This window comes from Lepidothrix coronata, unplaced genomic scaffold, assembly GCF_001604755.1.
Source record: "Lepidothrix coronata isolate B3197 unplaced genomic scaffold, Lepidothrix_coronata-1.0 Scaffold124, whole genome shotgun sequence".
NCBI lineage: Eukaryota > Metazoa > Chordata > Aves > Passeriformes > Pipridae > Lepidothrix > Lepidothrix coronata.
In genome coordinates, this window is record NW_016690304.1 from 2,430,891 (window position 1) to 2,446,157 (window position 15,267).

Here is a 15,267-nt window from a genome sequence, read left to right on the forward strand (position 1 = left end):
GCCTCCCACAGCGCCCTCAGGGAGGGTACAGCCCGCTGTGGGCGAGAGGGCGGCTGTTCAGCTGTTCAAACTGGGGCGCGGGAGGGCTCCCCCAGTGCCCTCAGGGAGGGCAGCGCTCGCCAAACACACACAGAACCCGCATTTAGTGAGAATGCAGCTGTTTAATAGTTCAAATTGCAGCTCAGGAGGGCTCCCCTGCTCCGTACACATGGTTCGCAATCTGAGGCTGGTTAAATACAATCAGGATTTTCAAAATCATCGTTTCCAAGTTTTACGACATGCAAGTGACCATGAAAATATTTGGCTTTTTTTATTTTATTTTTTTTTACTTTATTCTTTTAAGTTTCTGAACAGGCACTTACATGAGGGAGTTGGATTTGCTCTCGGCCAGAGATATCCACGATAGGAGTATCCTGGCGTAAAGTACACAGAGTCTCTGCTTTATCAAAGTGCCACAGTAATAAAACAGTTCTTACAGAAATGTAATTTGATTATTCACTTACTCATAAAGTAAGGTTACCAATGACACTTGCACCGGCGTTCACCCTAAAGGCCAAGTGAACCCCAAGTTCAAGTCGCCTTCCCCACAGCAGGCTCTGGTTTCTCCCCAGGCCTGTCTGGGACAGAGCCCAGGCTCTGCTGTGAACAAAGGCTGGCTAACTCCTTAAAGCTACTTCTTCAAACACTAAATGCCCATGAGATGATGAGAAAGATAAACAACCTGCTGTGCCAGGCAAGCATCTAAGTTTTAAGGCTGGCCTGGCTTCCAAATACCTTTCCAGAAGACCACAGAAGGCTCATTTGCCCTCTAACAATCCTGGAAGGATGTCCTTGGAGGACTTTTTGCCTCTCCTGTCAGACAGTTAGGGAGACAGACTGTGAAGACAGTGGGATCATGAAGCCGGGAGGAAACACAGTATTTGCAAAAAAATCAGTGTTACCAGCATTTACTTCGTCAGTAAGAGACAACTACTTTCAAACACTTCACCGCTCAACACCTGAAGGTGAACTCATAACAACATACCTGCACAGTCACTAATTACTGGACAATGAACCCCCAAGAGTCAGGAGTGACTCCCGTGAAAGGCTTAGAGAAGTTTGGTAGAGAGAGAACTGAGGGAGGGAGGGCAAAGATGCTTCCATTCTTTGCTACTGACAGATTCGAAGCCTCTTAGAACCCGTGGTGAGGTGGCTGAAGGCTCCACAGTTATCACAGTCATGTACATGCAGCTTTAGTTAAACCCTGTCCAATGTAGTAATTAGGAGTCTTAGGACAAATTCACCGTAAACATTGAGTTTTAGTGTGATTTAGTCAATTGTGTCTTACTGCGGTTTCAAAATAAAACAAATGCAAATAAGCAACATCGGAAAGAAACATGCAATAAACAACATGAGAGAAGGGAAATGCTTTAGTCTACATTGTAGAGGTGAGCAGCAAAAATCAAGTACACCGGCCTACCATGCATGGAAATAACTAGATTTAAGCTGACACATATCCAAGTGCATATAACATTATCAAATTAAAGTAAATGTGCAGTATAAAATAGTAGCTTAAGAAAGTTCCAGTGTTTGAGAAAGCACTTTATTTTAAGTGTATATACATACTTGAAATTTAACTGAAGAATGCTTTAGTAGTATGGGAAACGCAGCACTGCAAGATGAAGGAAGACAGTTGTAAATGGGAATTTTGGCCTTCTTTTCCCACAGGCTGCTGCCATCTTTAACCTGCTGAAGCATTGCAAAGTTTTTCACCTTAGACCAGTTCACATTTCGGGTTGCTCAGCAGATGCTTGTGACTCTGGAGATTCAAATCGCTGGTGAAAGTTTGTTCGTTGTTTCCTCAGCTTCTCAGGAGCTTTTCTCCATAAAATTATTTCCTGTTTGAGGAAGAAAACACTCTTGAAACCATCACTTACCGTCAAGGCAGAAGCATCAAGTACCTTAAGTTCCTGATAAACAAATACCTTTTGGGAACATAAAGAAAAAATAACCAAAACCAACACCCCACAAAAAGCTCTGCATCCCCCCTGCTTAACACTGCAGTTCATACGAAAGCAACAGAAAGACAACACAATTCAGGTTGCATATTTAGTTGCATATTTAGTTACTGAACTGTGCCTGAACACTTGCAATCTTGAGCAGTCACCTCTTCCTTAACTATCCCTATTCCCAACTTAATAGTACTAAAGGGTTCAAGAAATTTTTCTTCCACTTTTTCTCAAAATTCAAAGCCATCATAGCCACTGCATGCTCCAGCTACCTCTTATTTTCCAAGTCTAATTACACTGCCTTGCCTACCCTGTAAGAGGAAGATTTGATATAACCTGCACAGCTTCATTCCAGTGATCCTTTTGGCTATTCCTTTTCTCAGCATCACCTCATCTTTTGTAACATTTGAAGCCAAATGTCTTAGCCCTTATTACAATTTTGCAAATCTGAACCGGGGCTAATGCTGAGAGGAGAACTCCCTCTGCAGCAGTTTAAGAAAACAACCAAACCAATGCATCTCTAGCCCATTTTACCCACAGAGTGTTTTGTACAACAGCCCAGATAATTCTGCAACGAGATTGCTACAGACCATACCTGCTGCTTGAAGTATCGTCTGTCTTCTTCATCCACAAGCACCAGATTTAAGAAGTACCTCACTGAAAATTTTTTGTTCACGTCCCTCATTGTTGGAGTTGGGTCGTAGCCTGCTAAGAACAGTCTTATAGGAATCGATTCACCTTAAAATAAAAAAAAAAACCACCTTAAATTAGTTCTTTAAAACTGGAATAATTAACATAGTTTCAGAACATATGGAAAATAAAGGCAGTTTCGCAAGCAATGTCTGTGCCCCTTCCTTGGTTAAAGAAAAAAAATACACAATGCCCCCCCGAAACAAACAAAAAAACCACCACAAACCAAACAAAAGGAAAATTACAAACATAACGCTGAGCACAGAGGCAAGTATGACATGAAAAGTGGGAATCCTTCCTCACTGCAAGCAAGGTAGCCAGGAAAGGCAAAAGGATCAGTATGTTGAAATTTCTAGAGCTGGCCTAAACCACGGAGTCAGGTTTGATAAAAGGATCAGTCAGAATTTCCAATGGTAAATAAGGGGAAAAGTTACTAGGATCCTAAGTGAAATGCCCTAAGTCAATAAAAATGTCTGATTTGAATAGAAAAATCCACCATCATTTCAGCAACCTAAGAAGTGTGGTTTCTGCAGAAAAAAAATAATTATCTAAGCCATCTCTTCTCCCCCAGATGTTTTAAATACAGTTTTAAACACAAAATGCTTGCCCTTTAAAACAAGCACAGTTACTTACCTTTAACTGGTGCACCATCCATTATTTCATACTTTGCAATGGTTTCAGTCTCTGTTGTGGTGCTGGGTCCTGGTGAAACAAGTTTTCACTGTGAGAACACGTGGTCCAGTCTCAAACATTTACAAAGCTTTATCACACAGTTGCCATCCCAAAGCATTTAAATTAAGGCAACACTGCTGCTTTGCCTTTGTCTTGCACGGGAGTTACACGTGGCCAAAGCAAGCACACTACTAAGTATCCTTGCCAAAGCACTACAGGAACATGGGAGTCAAACCCCAGAGAGAAGGAAGTGCTTGAGGTAAAGCTGCAACTACTGACTTTGCTCTCCAGGTCTGCATTCCAGCACACGAGCTGCCGTTTCGTTTCTCTTACCAATTCCAGTGATCTCCTTTTTGATCAGCTGCAACTCCATGTGCTGAATTTTTATTCTCACTAAGAGGAAATAAATTTTTCCAACAATCACATCCTTTAAGTGATACCTTTAAAAGAACAGAATGGGGGTTTTCATTAAAGACTAAACACAACTCTCACACCTTCTTGAATCCCAAGTTACACAGGTGGTTATGTTGTCTGCCTGTTAGCTTACTTCCCCGCTGAGATCAGCACCTCAGCCAGAGCAGCACCACTCGAGTATTCCCATTGCTGCAGTATTAGCAAAGGAGGTGCTGCAGTCAGACTGAAAAGGCACAAACGCAAAAATCAAGCCTCAAATAGTTGCTAGTGACCTTCCTATCAGTACTGCAGGCAGAACAGACAGGTATTTCTCAGCAAAGGCCATTGTGTAATTAGCACTTTACATTTTAAGTCTCCAGAAGCCAAGGCTGTTCATCCAGTATTACACACTGAGCCCTTTCATCCCCAGTTATTCACCTGAATGTTTTGGGTTGACACTTACTTTGACTTGTTGTATTCAAACTCTATATGGAGACAGTCCTCAATGCCCACTTCCATTTTGATGGAGTTGTTTACATCTGGGTAGGTAGCGAGCTGATGGACAATCAGATCATATTCCTTCACCAAGTCTGACAGACGCCTCACGATTGTCACTTTTAGAAAATACCTGAAAGAAAGGCACTGAGTTACACAACATGATTCAGAATTACCTGAGGTACAGGTATTCTTTGAAATACCAGTAGACTCATAAGACTAAGTAAAAAAGAGTAAGACATCAAAACACAAGACAAAGCACTCATAAGTAGAAATGTGGAAGTGTTTTCTGCAGTTGTGGGTATGCTGGTTTTTTAAAAGGAGAGAACATGGACCGTCTTCACCTGATTGAGCTGCAAGAATTTGATTTATACAAACAGCACTGAGTAATTCCAAATTAAGTAGAAAAGGCCACATTATAACACGATCCCAGCAACTCCAATCAAGGCACACTAATTACTGGCTGATACATGTCCCATTTAACAACCAAAAGGAGGAAGGGGAGGCAGCATAAATGCTAAATTATGGATTTTCTGCAGGGGGGGAGAGGAAAGAAGGTTTAACAGTTACAAACCTCAGTCTGACGTTGGCACCAATGTAGGATTCATATGGCTTTTCAACCTGCATGAATTCAAAGTCATAGTTTCTGCTTTGGGTCAGTTCTCCAGGTAAGGCCAGTTCTTTCACTAAGTTTACAAATTCATGGGTATTGCTTTTGTCATTGAAGAGTTCTAAAGTTAGGAAGTTAAAGGAAAACATCTTTCAGTGTTTATTTTCAGCAAACAAAACTGTCTCTAATTTGGCAGGAGTAAGTGAGAGTACAACAGAAGCAATTAATTTAAAATACACATATTTGATCAAATATTTTGTCCAGCTTTCCAAATTACCTTCAGTTCTAGCAACCCACAGTAAGCATTCCTGAAGGGCTAACTGCAATGAACAGAGCACATGCCACTTGCATGGCATTGTTTTTTAATGACAGTTTAGCTAGCCTTAATAAGCACTTCTTGCCTTGCACGCTCTGTAATTAGCATTGCCTGGTTTTGGCTTCCAGCATTTATTGCTGCAGGGACAAAACCTAAGCAATGTCAAGGCTGGCTCATTTAGGACAGGCCAGCAATCCTAACCAGTCTCCTGCAGATTAACACCACCTATCAAATGGTTTATTGTTACTACTAGTCTACAATCAAATGGCTTTTATGACCCCTGGTCGAAGTCAGTCATTTGGAAATGAGCTCTTAAGACATAAGTGCAGACAGAGCAGTTTCACAGCAACAGCATCTCCTGTCCCCAGAGCAGTGTCACTTACCCATCCCTACATCTGGGTCAGGCAATTCTCACCGAAAATTACCATAAAAATTACCCTAAAAATCCAAACCCAAGCACTTCAGTATCCAAAAATAAGCTTCTCTACAATTCAAAACTGAACATCAGTGGTAGCTGGTTTTACACAAACTGAAGCTTTTCAGAAAAGAATAAATGAACTAAACACACCAACTCCACAGTTTATCATGGCCAATTTGGTAGAAACTAACACTAACTAGGAAATGCTTACTTTTCTAATATGGTCACAAATTATCTGAGGTGTACCTGGTTTGCTATGACAAGCATTTCTCTCATACAGAGTTTATTTACTGCTGCATATCCAATACCTTTTGTGCCAGTCAGGAAAGCTGCTGTACTCTGAGAAGCTGGTTTAGAGTAAGTCTTTGACATGGAGTTAGTCTCCAAACAGTGCAGAGAGATCCCACTACTGCACTGCTTTCTGCATTACTATATGAAAACTCGGAAGGATGAAAGAAAACACGGGCAAGCACAAAAAGCAGGAGCTTAAACCACTTCTGCATAACTCCATGGACTTCTAAATGGTAGCACAACACAAAGTCCCAGAAACACACAAAATTCAAGAAACACTGCATCAAATTCAAGTCATTTAGAGAATTTATAAATCAGAGTAGATGAAAAACAGTCTGTACAGCTATTACAAGACAACAGATTAAATGAAGCTGACATACATGAGCTCTTTTTTTTCCCATCTGCAAATGCCTCATTCCCATCACAGTCCTGTTCTATTCTGGAAGTTTGCTTTTACAGCTCCCTGATAAACCTCAAAGCATAAAGCAGCAGGAGCCAGTACTCAGTCACACCTGCAGTGCAGAGAGATCACCTTGACTGGTAAGAGGTTAGATATAATAAAGATTCCCCATAGTTCAAATCTGAGCAGACTTAGGTACAGTCATAAACAATTTACATTTTTAATGTCAATATCACATGATCTCACTAAAAAGCACAGAAAACCTCCAAAGCATCAATCATGGTCTGTGTTAACAGTATAAAACTAGGTTTTAGAGAACCAAGTACCATAGAATTTCAAAATTTTTGCTGTAGGCTGCCCTATCATTTACTTTTTTATGCCTCTTCTCTGTCAGAGGCATAATTAAAAATACCACAAATTTAGTTTTCAGAAATCTCTGGTGGTTATTAATCAAACTTTTAACTAGTCTGAGACAGATTGAATATTCACCATTCTCCTTCACATATATATCTCTCTCCCAGTGACTTTCTGACTACAAAAAAATTAGTAATCACTTGCTTTAAAATACAGAGGATATAACTTCCCTTTGCCATTTATCATCCACTAATCCAACCAGGTGGCATTGTTTGAGCCAAACTGCTGGCAGCCATAAATGCCACGTTCCATAAGCCACAAGCCCCTAACAGCCCCTTTATAGCTTAAACTCACCAATTTGCCCTACAAATTCAATTCTAATTCCTTGGTGCTCTAGTCTCTTCCCATGCTTCAGGGAGACGTTCACCTACCAAGGTAAAAAGAAGAAAAAAAAAAAAAGTTACATTTTTTCAACACTTTAATACATCACCTCAGTAATAAGGAAAACATATCAGTACATCCCTATGAAAACTAAGACCTCTTCTCAGTGGCTCTCCCTGAGCTTGAAGGCAGCCAAATCAAACAGCTGATTATAAAATTAAGCATTTCCAAGGCACCACTAAAGCATTCAAGAAAAATCTAATCATCCACAAGGTTGAATTGAATAACTAAGCCTGAAACTTCCAAGTCCCAAAATTAAGAATCCAAGCCAGAGCTTAAGCAGAGTTCAATAAGCCAGTTGTGATCCTCTTGCCATCTTTGAAGGCTGAGAGCTTCAAAGCATCTTCTGACAGTCACATTGGAAGTCCAAAAAAGAACTGCCACCAGATGCATTCCTTTCAAGTCAAGTGAGCTTCAGTCCCTTCCTCAGCAGATTGCAGCTAAATGTGGAAAAGTCAATGAAAAAGAGCAGATATTGAAACCTTCTATGAAGGCCTTAATTTATGACTTTGATTCTCACAAACAGACAAGAAAAGATTCCACAAGGGAATACTTTCCATGGAAACATTTAAATACTTAAGCATATATGATGTTTGCTTATGAGAACAGTGACGACCAAAGAAATTCCTGTACTTTAAAATCCAGTACATTGTCAATATCTGAGTAGGAAATAAACCACTTGAATAATCCATCTTTGGGTGAAAAGAAAGAGAAGGTAGAGGGAAGCTGTCCAATAAGTGACTGGTGTTCCAGACCTCCTCATCCCACTATGACTGTGTTAGTCAAAACTCATGAGGCACCTCTCAGGCATCACCAACACAAGCAAGCAGTGCTCCAGTGATCACAAGCTTCTCCCTCAGCCTCCTGAGTTTGAGGCCCATCTTGTGTGAGTTTCACATCCCTGGAAGGATCTTTCTAGAGAACCAAGACCTTTGCATGGAACAGTACCTCCAGAGCAGGAAGACGTGCAGTGACAACAGGCCAGCCAAGGTCAAAGTAGGCATTTACAAGTCCATCTCAGAACCCAGTACCCAGCTCAAGTTTTTGGTGGAAAAGTGCACGGTAACAGAAATATTCAGAGAGCAAAGATGACTCCAGTGAAACAGAACAAGGAGTTCCTAAGTGCAACACTGAATGTAGAGAAATCCCCCTGGCAATCTAAACTTCATGGTCTTTTTTCCAGTAAGAAAAACTCTTGTTGATTCAGCAGCCAGCCGAACTTCATACATTCCTCCTCTGATGCAATTCCAGAAACCACTTCAGGGCATGAAACACAGGGTTATCTTCGGGGTACACAAAGCAGGTTGACTGTGCCAGGCAAAGATTACTGTTACCTGTGTTGGATTGTGGATTTTGGAGTTCAAGGGGAAGGGGAATCAGAGGGATCCAGTTTGGAACAGTTTTCTCATCAGCAGCAACGACAGGATTGCACATCTTTGCACAAAAAGCTTATTCATAAATACAGGATGACTGGAAACAAATAAACAGCTACTGTTCAGTTTTATCAGCTGCCTGGATGATTATGGCTGAAGAGATCACATATAGCAAAACACTTTCCTCTTTGAATAACACCACAAGCTGAAAATGCAGATCCCATAGCCCTCCTACATGCACCTGCATGCCAGAATCAGTACAGTAATTAACAGTCACTTCTAAATAAATACATACCTTTCCTGAAACAGATTCTCCATCGTAGAAGAGAAAATGCTTTTCTACTTTACCATCTTCTGTTTTGATTTCTGCTGGTTTTCGTGTTTCAGCATCATTAAGGACAACATCGATCTCACAAACAGGAACGAAAAGGTTTCCAAGAAAACTCTGGAATAACAAGAATTGGATAAGTTACTACACAGTGGACACTCCATTTTAAATGTGATGTTTACTTGCAGCTGTGCACTGTACACTGGGGAAAAGCATTTGTGCTTCCATGAAGTTACAAATCCATTATGTAGAGACCCAAGAAAGAGTGATGACAAAGGACAGCTGTTCATCCAGCAAGTAACTGAAATCATGTCAGTAACAGGCAGCGACAGTTCTTACAAAATCTACCATTTATAAAAAGTACAGTGTAGTTACTACTACTCAAAAAAAACACACTAAAGCAAAGCAGGGTGAAAAGAAACAACAAAAGGGGGTATCATGCAAGGCCTAAAGCATCTCCCTGGTCAGGGAAGGGGAATAGGGACTTATTTGCTGCCTCTGCCTACACCTCTAGTTCTCTTTAACAAACAAAGAGAGCACGAGCAGCTTGGAGAGGCAGCAGTTCTTCATACAACCCCCTCAGCTACACAGCTCTGCCAGCACACAGAGAGGTGTTCCAGGTGTACCTGTAACACTGCTCCAGGCACAGTGTTTGTGCTCAGCTCACCACAGCATTCCCCAGGCTGCAGCTCTGATCGCCCCAAACACAAGACCCTACAAGAGATCATCCTTTGACCTCGCACAAACACTTCTTACAACGGGCTCCAAAACATGTTAGTGCCTCTATGGGAAACTCATCAAGATTAGTACAAAAGCCAACACTTTCCTCCTGAGAATTAGACACTAATCTGCTTTGATGTACTAAAGCAGACAACACTTCACTAATTCACGATGATTTGGGGGGGGGGGTTTGAGAAATTACATTATGTTCTCCACGAGAACATCTGTTTCAACTAGATAAATTTGGTATACATGAAACAGCCTGTCCTGGTTTCAGCTGGAGTTCATTTCTCCTAGAAATAATTTCTTCTAGAGTTAATTTGTTCCCAGAAGCTGGCATAGTGCTGTGTTTTGGATTCAGTATGAGAGCAATGTTGATAACACACTGAAGTTTCAGTTCTTGCTGGGTCGGGTTTATCCCAAGTCAAGGATTTTTTTGTGCCTCATGCTCTGACAGTCAGGAGGTGCACAAAGAAGGTGGAGGGGAGCATAGCCAAGTGATCCAAACTAGCCAAAGGGATATTCCACACCTTAGAGTGTCCTGCCCAGCACACAGACTGGGGGAGTTACCCAGAAGGGGCCAGTCGGGGTCTGGCATTGTTCAGCAGGTGGTGAGCAATTGTATTGTGCATCACTAATTTTATTTTTTATTATTAACTATTGTTATTATTATATTTTACTGTGTTTCAATTATTAAACTGTTCTTATCTTAACCTTCAAGTTTTACTTCTGCTTCTCCTCCCCATCCCAGTAGGGTGGGAGGTGAGGGAGCAGCTGCCTAGTGCTTAGCTCCTACTTGGGGTTAAACCACGACAGTCATTCTCACTTCACCAATTTAATATAAAACACTGAGTAAGAACACATTCCAGGACATTCTGGGGACCTGAGGTTTGAAACGTTGCATTAATAACAACAAGCCCAGAGGAAAGTTTGGTCTGAATGCCACTGCTCAGCAGCAGGAACACTTTGTGCTTACCCCTCCAAGCCAAGCAGAGACACTGCAAGCTGGAGCTATAGCATCCACACAAGACTAAACTTTGTTCAGACAGCAATCAGCCCTAATTCAATCCACAAAGATGTATATAACTAACTGAAACCCAGTTATATCCACTTCCCATTCTGAGGGGAAAGCAGCAGCAGCAGACGACCAACAAGGTGGTCAGATGTAAAACTGAACTGTCTTCCAAGTCTCTGCCAAGCACAGATTTGCACTGACTGCCAAAAAGATGATTTTTTTTTTTTTTTAAACACTGCACACCAAAACCATTACTGACTTTTGGCTCCTGGGGAAGAGCAGAAAAAAAAAAGTTTGAAGAAGAACTCTAAATTTTAGACTCTTTTAAACATAAAATGCTTTTGAGCATGGCCACATTTTTTCCTTAGAAACTGTACTCATTTCCCCGAAACTAAACAAGAGAGCATGGGGAGAGCACGCCACCTCTAAGCAAACAAAAGGATGCTCTCACAGTACCTTCCAACTCTGAAGCTGCACCATAATTAACAGTCAGCCAGACCTAACACTGGTAACATCACTTCTCAGGAGGCTGTGAGCACTTCAGAGCTAATCTCGAAGGGGGGCAGTTGATCTCCTCCAGGGAGGACAAGAACATACGGAATAAAGAAATCAACAGCTGGTATCTCCCCCAGTTGCTGTCGAAGATACCGCTGCAGGGAAACTATGCAAAACAAGAAGTATTTTAAGAAGCCACCATACAGCTTATTATGTTACAGCTTCGGAGAATGCAGACGGAGAACTGGGGTTTTCAGAAACTCCTGTTTCCGAGCGTTCGGGCGCCTGGCTGTGCTGTTGGGTTTATGCAGAAGACAGACGCTGAAAATGCTGCTACATCGGGGCTAAAACCCCACAGCACTGAGTCCTGAGTGAGAGCTGCCCTGAAGGGCCCGGGGGGCTCCGGCAGCTGGCACAGGGTGCAGACACCCCAACCTCAGCTTCATCCCGAGCTCCGAGCGGCTTCTGGCCCCCCAACAGGGGCAGAGACACGCGTCGGGGAACACGAACACCCCAGAAACACACAGTGGATCGATCCAGGGACTCTATGACACGTATTTTTTTACTCCCCGTTAAAAACAGCTCTCGGAGCACGCCCAGCGCTCCCGCCGGGCACAGCGCGGCCGCCCTTCCTGGACGGCGCGATCCCGAGGGATCCACCCGTGTCCCGGGACTATCCACGCGCCTTCCCCGGCCCAGCCCCGCACCGGCGTGGGCACCGGGCACCTCTAACCCGTAAACAGCACTAAAACACCCCCAAACCCTCGCTTTTCGAAGGACGGAGGGGGAGCGGGAGGCACCGCCCTGCCCAGGCCGCCGCCGCCGCCTCAGGCGATGGCAGAGCGGCGCTGTCCCCCCCGCCCCGCGCTCCCCATGGTACGCGCCCCCTCCGCTGCCCCCCCCGCACTCACCATGGTACGCGCCCCCTCCGCTGCCCGCCCCCCCGCACTNCCGCTGCCCCCCCCGCACTCACCATGGTACGCGCCCCCTCCGCTGCCCGCCCCCCCGCACTCCCCTCCGTGTCCCCAGGGCCCGGTCCCCCCGCACTCCCCATGGTACGCGGCCCAGCCCCCCCGCACTCACCATGTTACGCGGCCCAGCCCCTCCCGCACTCACCACGGTACGCGGCCCCCCCGCGCCCCCGGTCGCCCCGCACTCACCACGGTACGCGGCCCGGGCCCCCCCGCATTCATCATGGTACGCCCCCCTCCCCCCCCGGTACTCACCATGGTACGCGCCCCCTCCGCGGCCCGGCTCCCGCGCGCACCAGCACCAGCGCCCCCGGCCGCGCGCCCCTGGTCATGTGACCTTACGGCCCGCTAGGCCACGCCCACACCCCGCTGGGACCACGCCCCGCCGCACGTGACCGATCCCCCCCGTACCCCTCCCGCTCCGTGCCCTCGCGGAGAGGGCGCCGCCTGGCGGCCAGGAGGCGGCAGCACTGGGGGGCTCCTCAGGAAAGCACCGTTCTGACAAACCTGTTTTTCGCAGGATTTCGTGGGGGGATTTACGGGATACGCGATTAGCTGAGTGTTGTAAAAGTGCAGAGGGTTGGAATTCATCCCCACAGACCACGATGACCTCCCCACAGAGCAGGCTGCGCCCCCATCGCTGTTGTTCCCCCCCGGGGTGGCTGCCACACACACACACACACGTAAAAAGCCAGTTCAGACTGAACAACAACGTTTTCAGTGAGTGAAAGCAGTAAAGATCTTAAGGCAAGGTTTTTATTGATGGGGAGTTGGTTTAAAACCGCTTCGTGGCTGTCGGGTCAGGCTCTGGGGAGGACTCGGCGAGGGAGCAGGACGTGAGGGACGTCTCAAGCCCTACAGGAGCAAATCCTCCTCCGACAGCTTCTCCTTCAGCTTGGTGCCTCGAAGGCCCTCCAGGAAGACAGGCAGCTTCGCCTCGGAGAAGCTGTCACTGTCACCAAGCCCTGATCCAGAGGCTGGCTCTGCTCCCACCATAGTATTGGACCCAGAGCCAGAATCCTCATCGGAGAGAGGAAATATGTCACCCAGCTCCTGGTATCGCCTCATCCTGAAATGCAGAGAGGCATTTTTACATTATACATGAACATACCAAAGCCTCACAGTACCGTGGGCGAGCCACGCTGTAACAGGACTGTCAAAACAGGAATAATGGGCGGGTTTGGGTGCTGGCTTTAATGACAAATATGTTTCAAATGAACTTACAGGGACGGGTCTGCCATGGGCGGAAGGATCCTGTTGGCTCCACCAGTGGGCAGGTAAAACCAGGGCCCCTTCTCCTCGATGCAGTTGGCAGACCACGAGTCAGGGCGGCATCTCACCCTCTTGTACCTTGCCCTCTGCATCGGAGCACCTGATGGAATCAGCCACGCGTTATTCACCAGGACCAGGGTGTTATTCACCAGCTCCTATTAACTTTACGAGCAACTAATTTGTGTGGCCCTGATTGCTCAACCGCCGAAAACTGAAGTAACCCCGAAGACTTTTCTTAAAATGGCTACTGATATCCTAAGTGACATCTTTGCCATCAGAGACATCATGCACATCTCACACACAGCACCAGGAAGTGCATGCAAAATCCTGTGGGAAACCACTGCCATCACAGCAAGGCTCATGGGACATGGCACGGGGACCTGTGGTCTTGGCTACCTGCAGCTCTCCTTGAAGCTGGTGGAGGTATGTGAAAATAATGTGAAAATCTCTGGGGACACAGCACCCGGCAGAGAGCTGGCTCATGTGGTCTCCCTTCCTCTGTTGGCTCCAGCTCTGCCCCTTCGAGTTCAATGGGCTGAGTTTTGGTGGGGAGGTCAGAAACTCGAGGTGTGCCTCAGGAGCAGATTTGGGGTTTATGTAAGCTCTCAGAGCACGTTTCCAGAGGAGACACAGTTTGGGTTTCTCCTAGGCACGACAGGGTTTTGTAAACCAACCATTTTAGCTCTGGTGCTCCCCAGGTACCTAATTCGGGCTGTCAGTGGTCTTCAAAAAATACCAAAAAGCTAAAATAAGGATCACACAGTACAGATAAAAGCAGTGGCATTTTGTCCTTCCCCTCAGTCTCATTAATTAATTTTCCCTGAAGCCTCCTGGTGCATTCTCCACCTGTTGGCACTTTATCTATTTTTTTCTCAGCTTCTGTAATACTGTCATTTCTCTGTAATTACACTTTTCTACTGCCCTATATATTTCTATAATGTCCTGCATGACTTTCAGCTATCTCCTACACTGTTCTGTAAGAGAAAAAATATTTCACGGGTGTAATTTCCTGCTGCTTTTACAGCGTGTTCCTTTTTCATACTTATTTTCTCCTCCTAGCATATTATTGAGGAGGTTTTTTATAATAACAATGGCAACAAAATGAACAGCTGCAGCTAAAAAATTTGCAAATAAACATCTTAAGAAAAGCAGGCCATAGTCCCTCAAAGATCAGCCTCCAAGTAGTAATACATAATAACAGCCTATCACTGTCACAGCCTTTGTTTATGGACAAATTATACTCTACATGCTTGAAAAGCATTCTCTCTCATGAGAAATAAATCCACAGGGCACATATCATCATAAATCAACATTTCCTTTTTGTAGTTTTAGTGCTGTGTGTTGTAATATTGTACCAAATAAACCGTTTAGTTTCGTCATACTTACAATTAACTTCCTTTCCCGCTCCCCCCAGAAAGCAGAGTTATGACATGGGAACTGTTACATACTTTGTCTGTAACTACATGACTGAGTAACAGCAGCAACCAGATAAGTATGAAAGGGACATTCAGAAAAATGCATATTGAAATATATAGACTGAAAATATACACACATCCAGCAACATATTTTATCAAGACTTTTCTCATAAGGGCTGGGACATTGAAATGCTCCACTTGCAAAAAAGCACCTTTTCTTACCATTCTCCCTCCAGAAAATTAAATGTTAGCAAAACAGATTTTCTGAGTAGATCTCATTACCCCAAAAAGAAGGCCAGTTTGAAAAATTCAGAGGCTGCCTGCTTGGCCTACACTGCATAGCCCAGAAAGAGGATTACGGAGAGAACAACCGCCCCGTTTTACCTTGTGCTGTGTATCCCACAAAGAGGATTAAACAAATAGCCAGGAAAATCCTCCCGTTACATCTGATAAGGAGCTGCATTTTGGCTGGCATCCCTCTGCTCACAACCAGCCTTCGCCACTGCTTCACACTTCAGAAATACGGCGGAGCGAGGAGATCGACTTTGAGAAAAGGTTTCCAAAACCCCAAACCCAACCCATAACCTGCGTCACCACTTCCTGACTGACG

The 15,267-nt window shown here is 44.7% G+C and overlaps 2 protein-coding genes across 7 annotated transcripts; both read right to left on the reverse strand.

Annotated features, from left to right (window-relative positions):
* Window positions 1-141: 141 nt before the first annotated feature.
* On the reverse strand, window positions 142-12,329 carry VPS26A (VPS26, retromer complex component A). Of its 6 annotated transcripts, XM_017826059.1 has the most exons (10): window positions 12,234-12,302; window positions 11,973-11,987; window positions 8,737-8,886; window positions 6,982-7,054; window positions 4,813-4,969; window positions 4,207-4,371; window positions 3,684-3,790; window positions 3,312-3,380; window positions 2,584-2,726; window positions 142-1,877 (listed from the first exon to the last, which is right to left on the reverse strand). In XM_017826059.1, exons 1-10 carry the CDS (start codon window positions 12,300-12,302, stop codon window positions 1,764-1,766), a joined length of 1,062 nt encoding a protein of 353 aa, XP_017681548.1. In that variant the 3' UTR covers window positions 142-1,763. The 6 variants fall into 6 exon arrangements, with proteins under 6 accessions (XP_017681548.1, XP_017681544.1, XP_017681542.1 ...); XM_017826055.1 differs by lacking the exon at window positions 11,973-11,987 and having other exon boundaries at window positions 12,226-12,329; XM_017826053.1 differs by lacking the exons at window positions 11,973-11,987; window positions 12,234-12,302 and adding an exon at window positions 12,160-12,209.
* A 355-nt stretch (window positions 12,330-12,684) lies between these two features.
* Window positions 12,685-15,267, reverse strand: SRGN (serglycin). The gene is made up of 3 exons (XM_017826060.1): window positions 15,042-15,267; window positions 13,195-13,342; window positions 12,685-13,039 (listed from the first exon to the last, which is right to left on the reverse strand). Exons 1-3 carry the CDS (start codon window positions 15,130-15,132, stop codon window positions 12,826-12,828), a joined length of 453 nt encoding a protein of 150 aa, XP_017681549.1. The 5' UTR covers window positions 15,133-15,267; the 3' UTR covers window positions 12,685-12,825.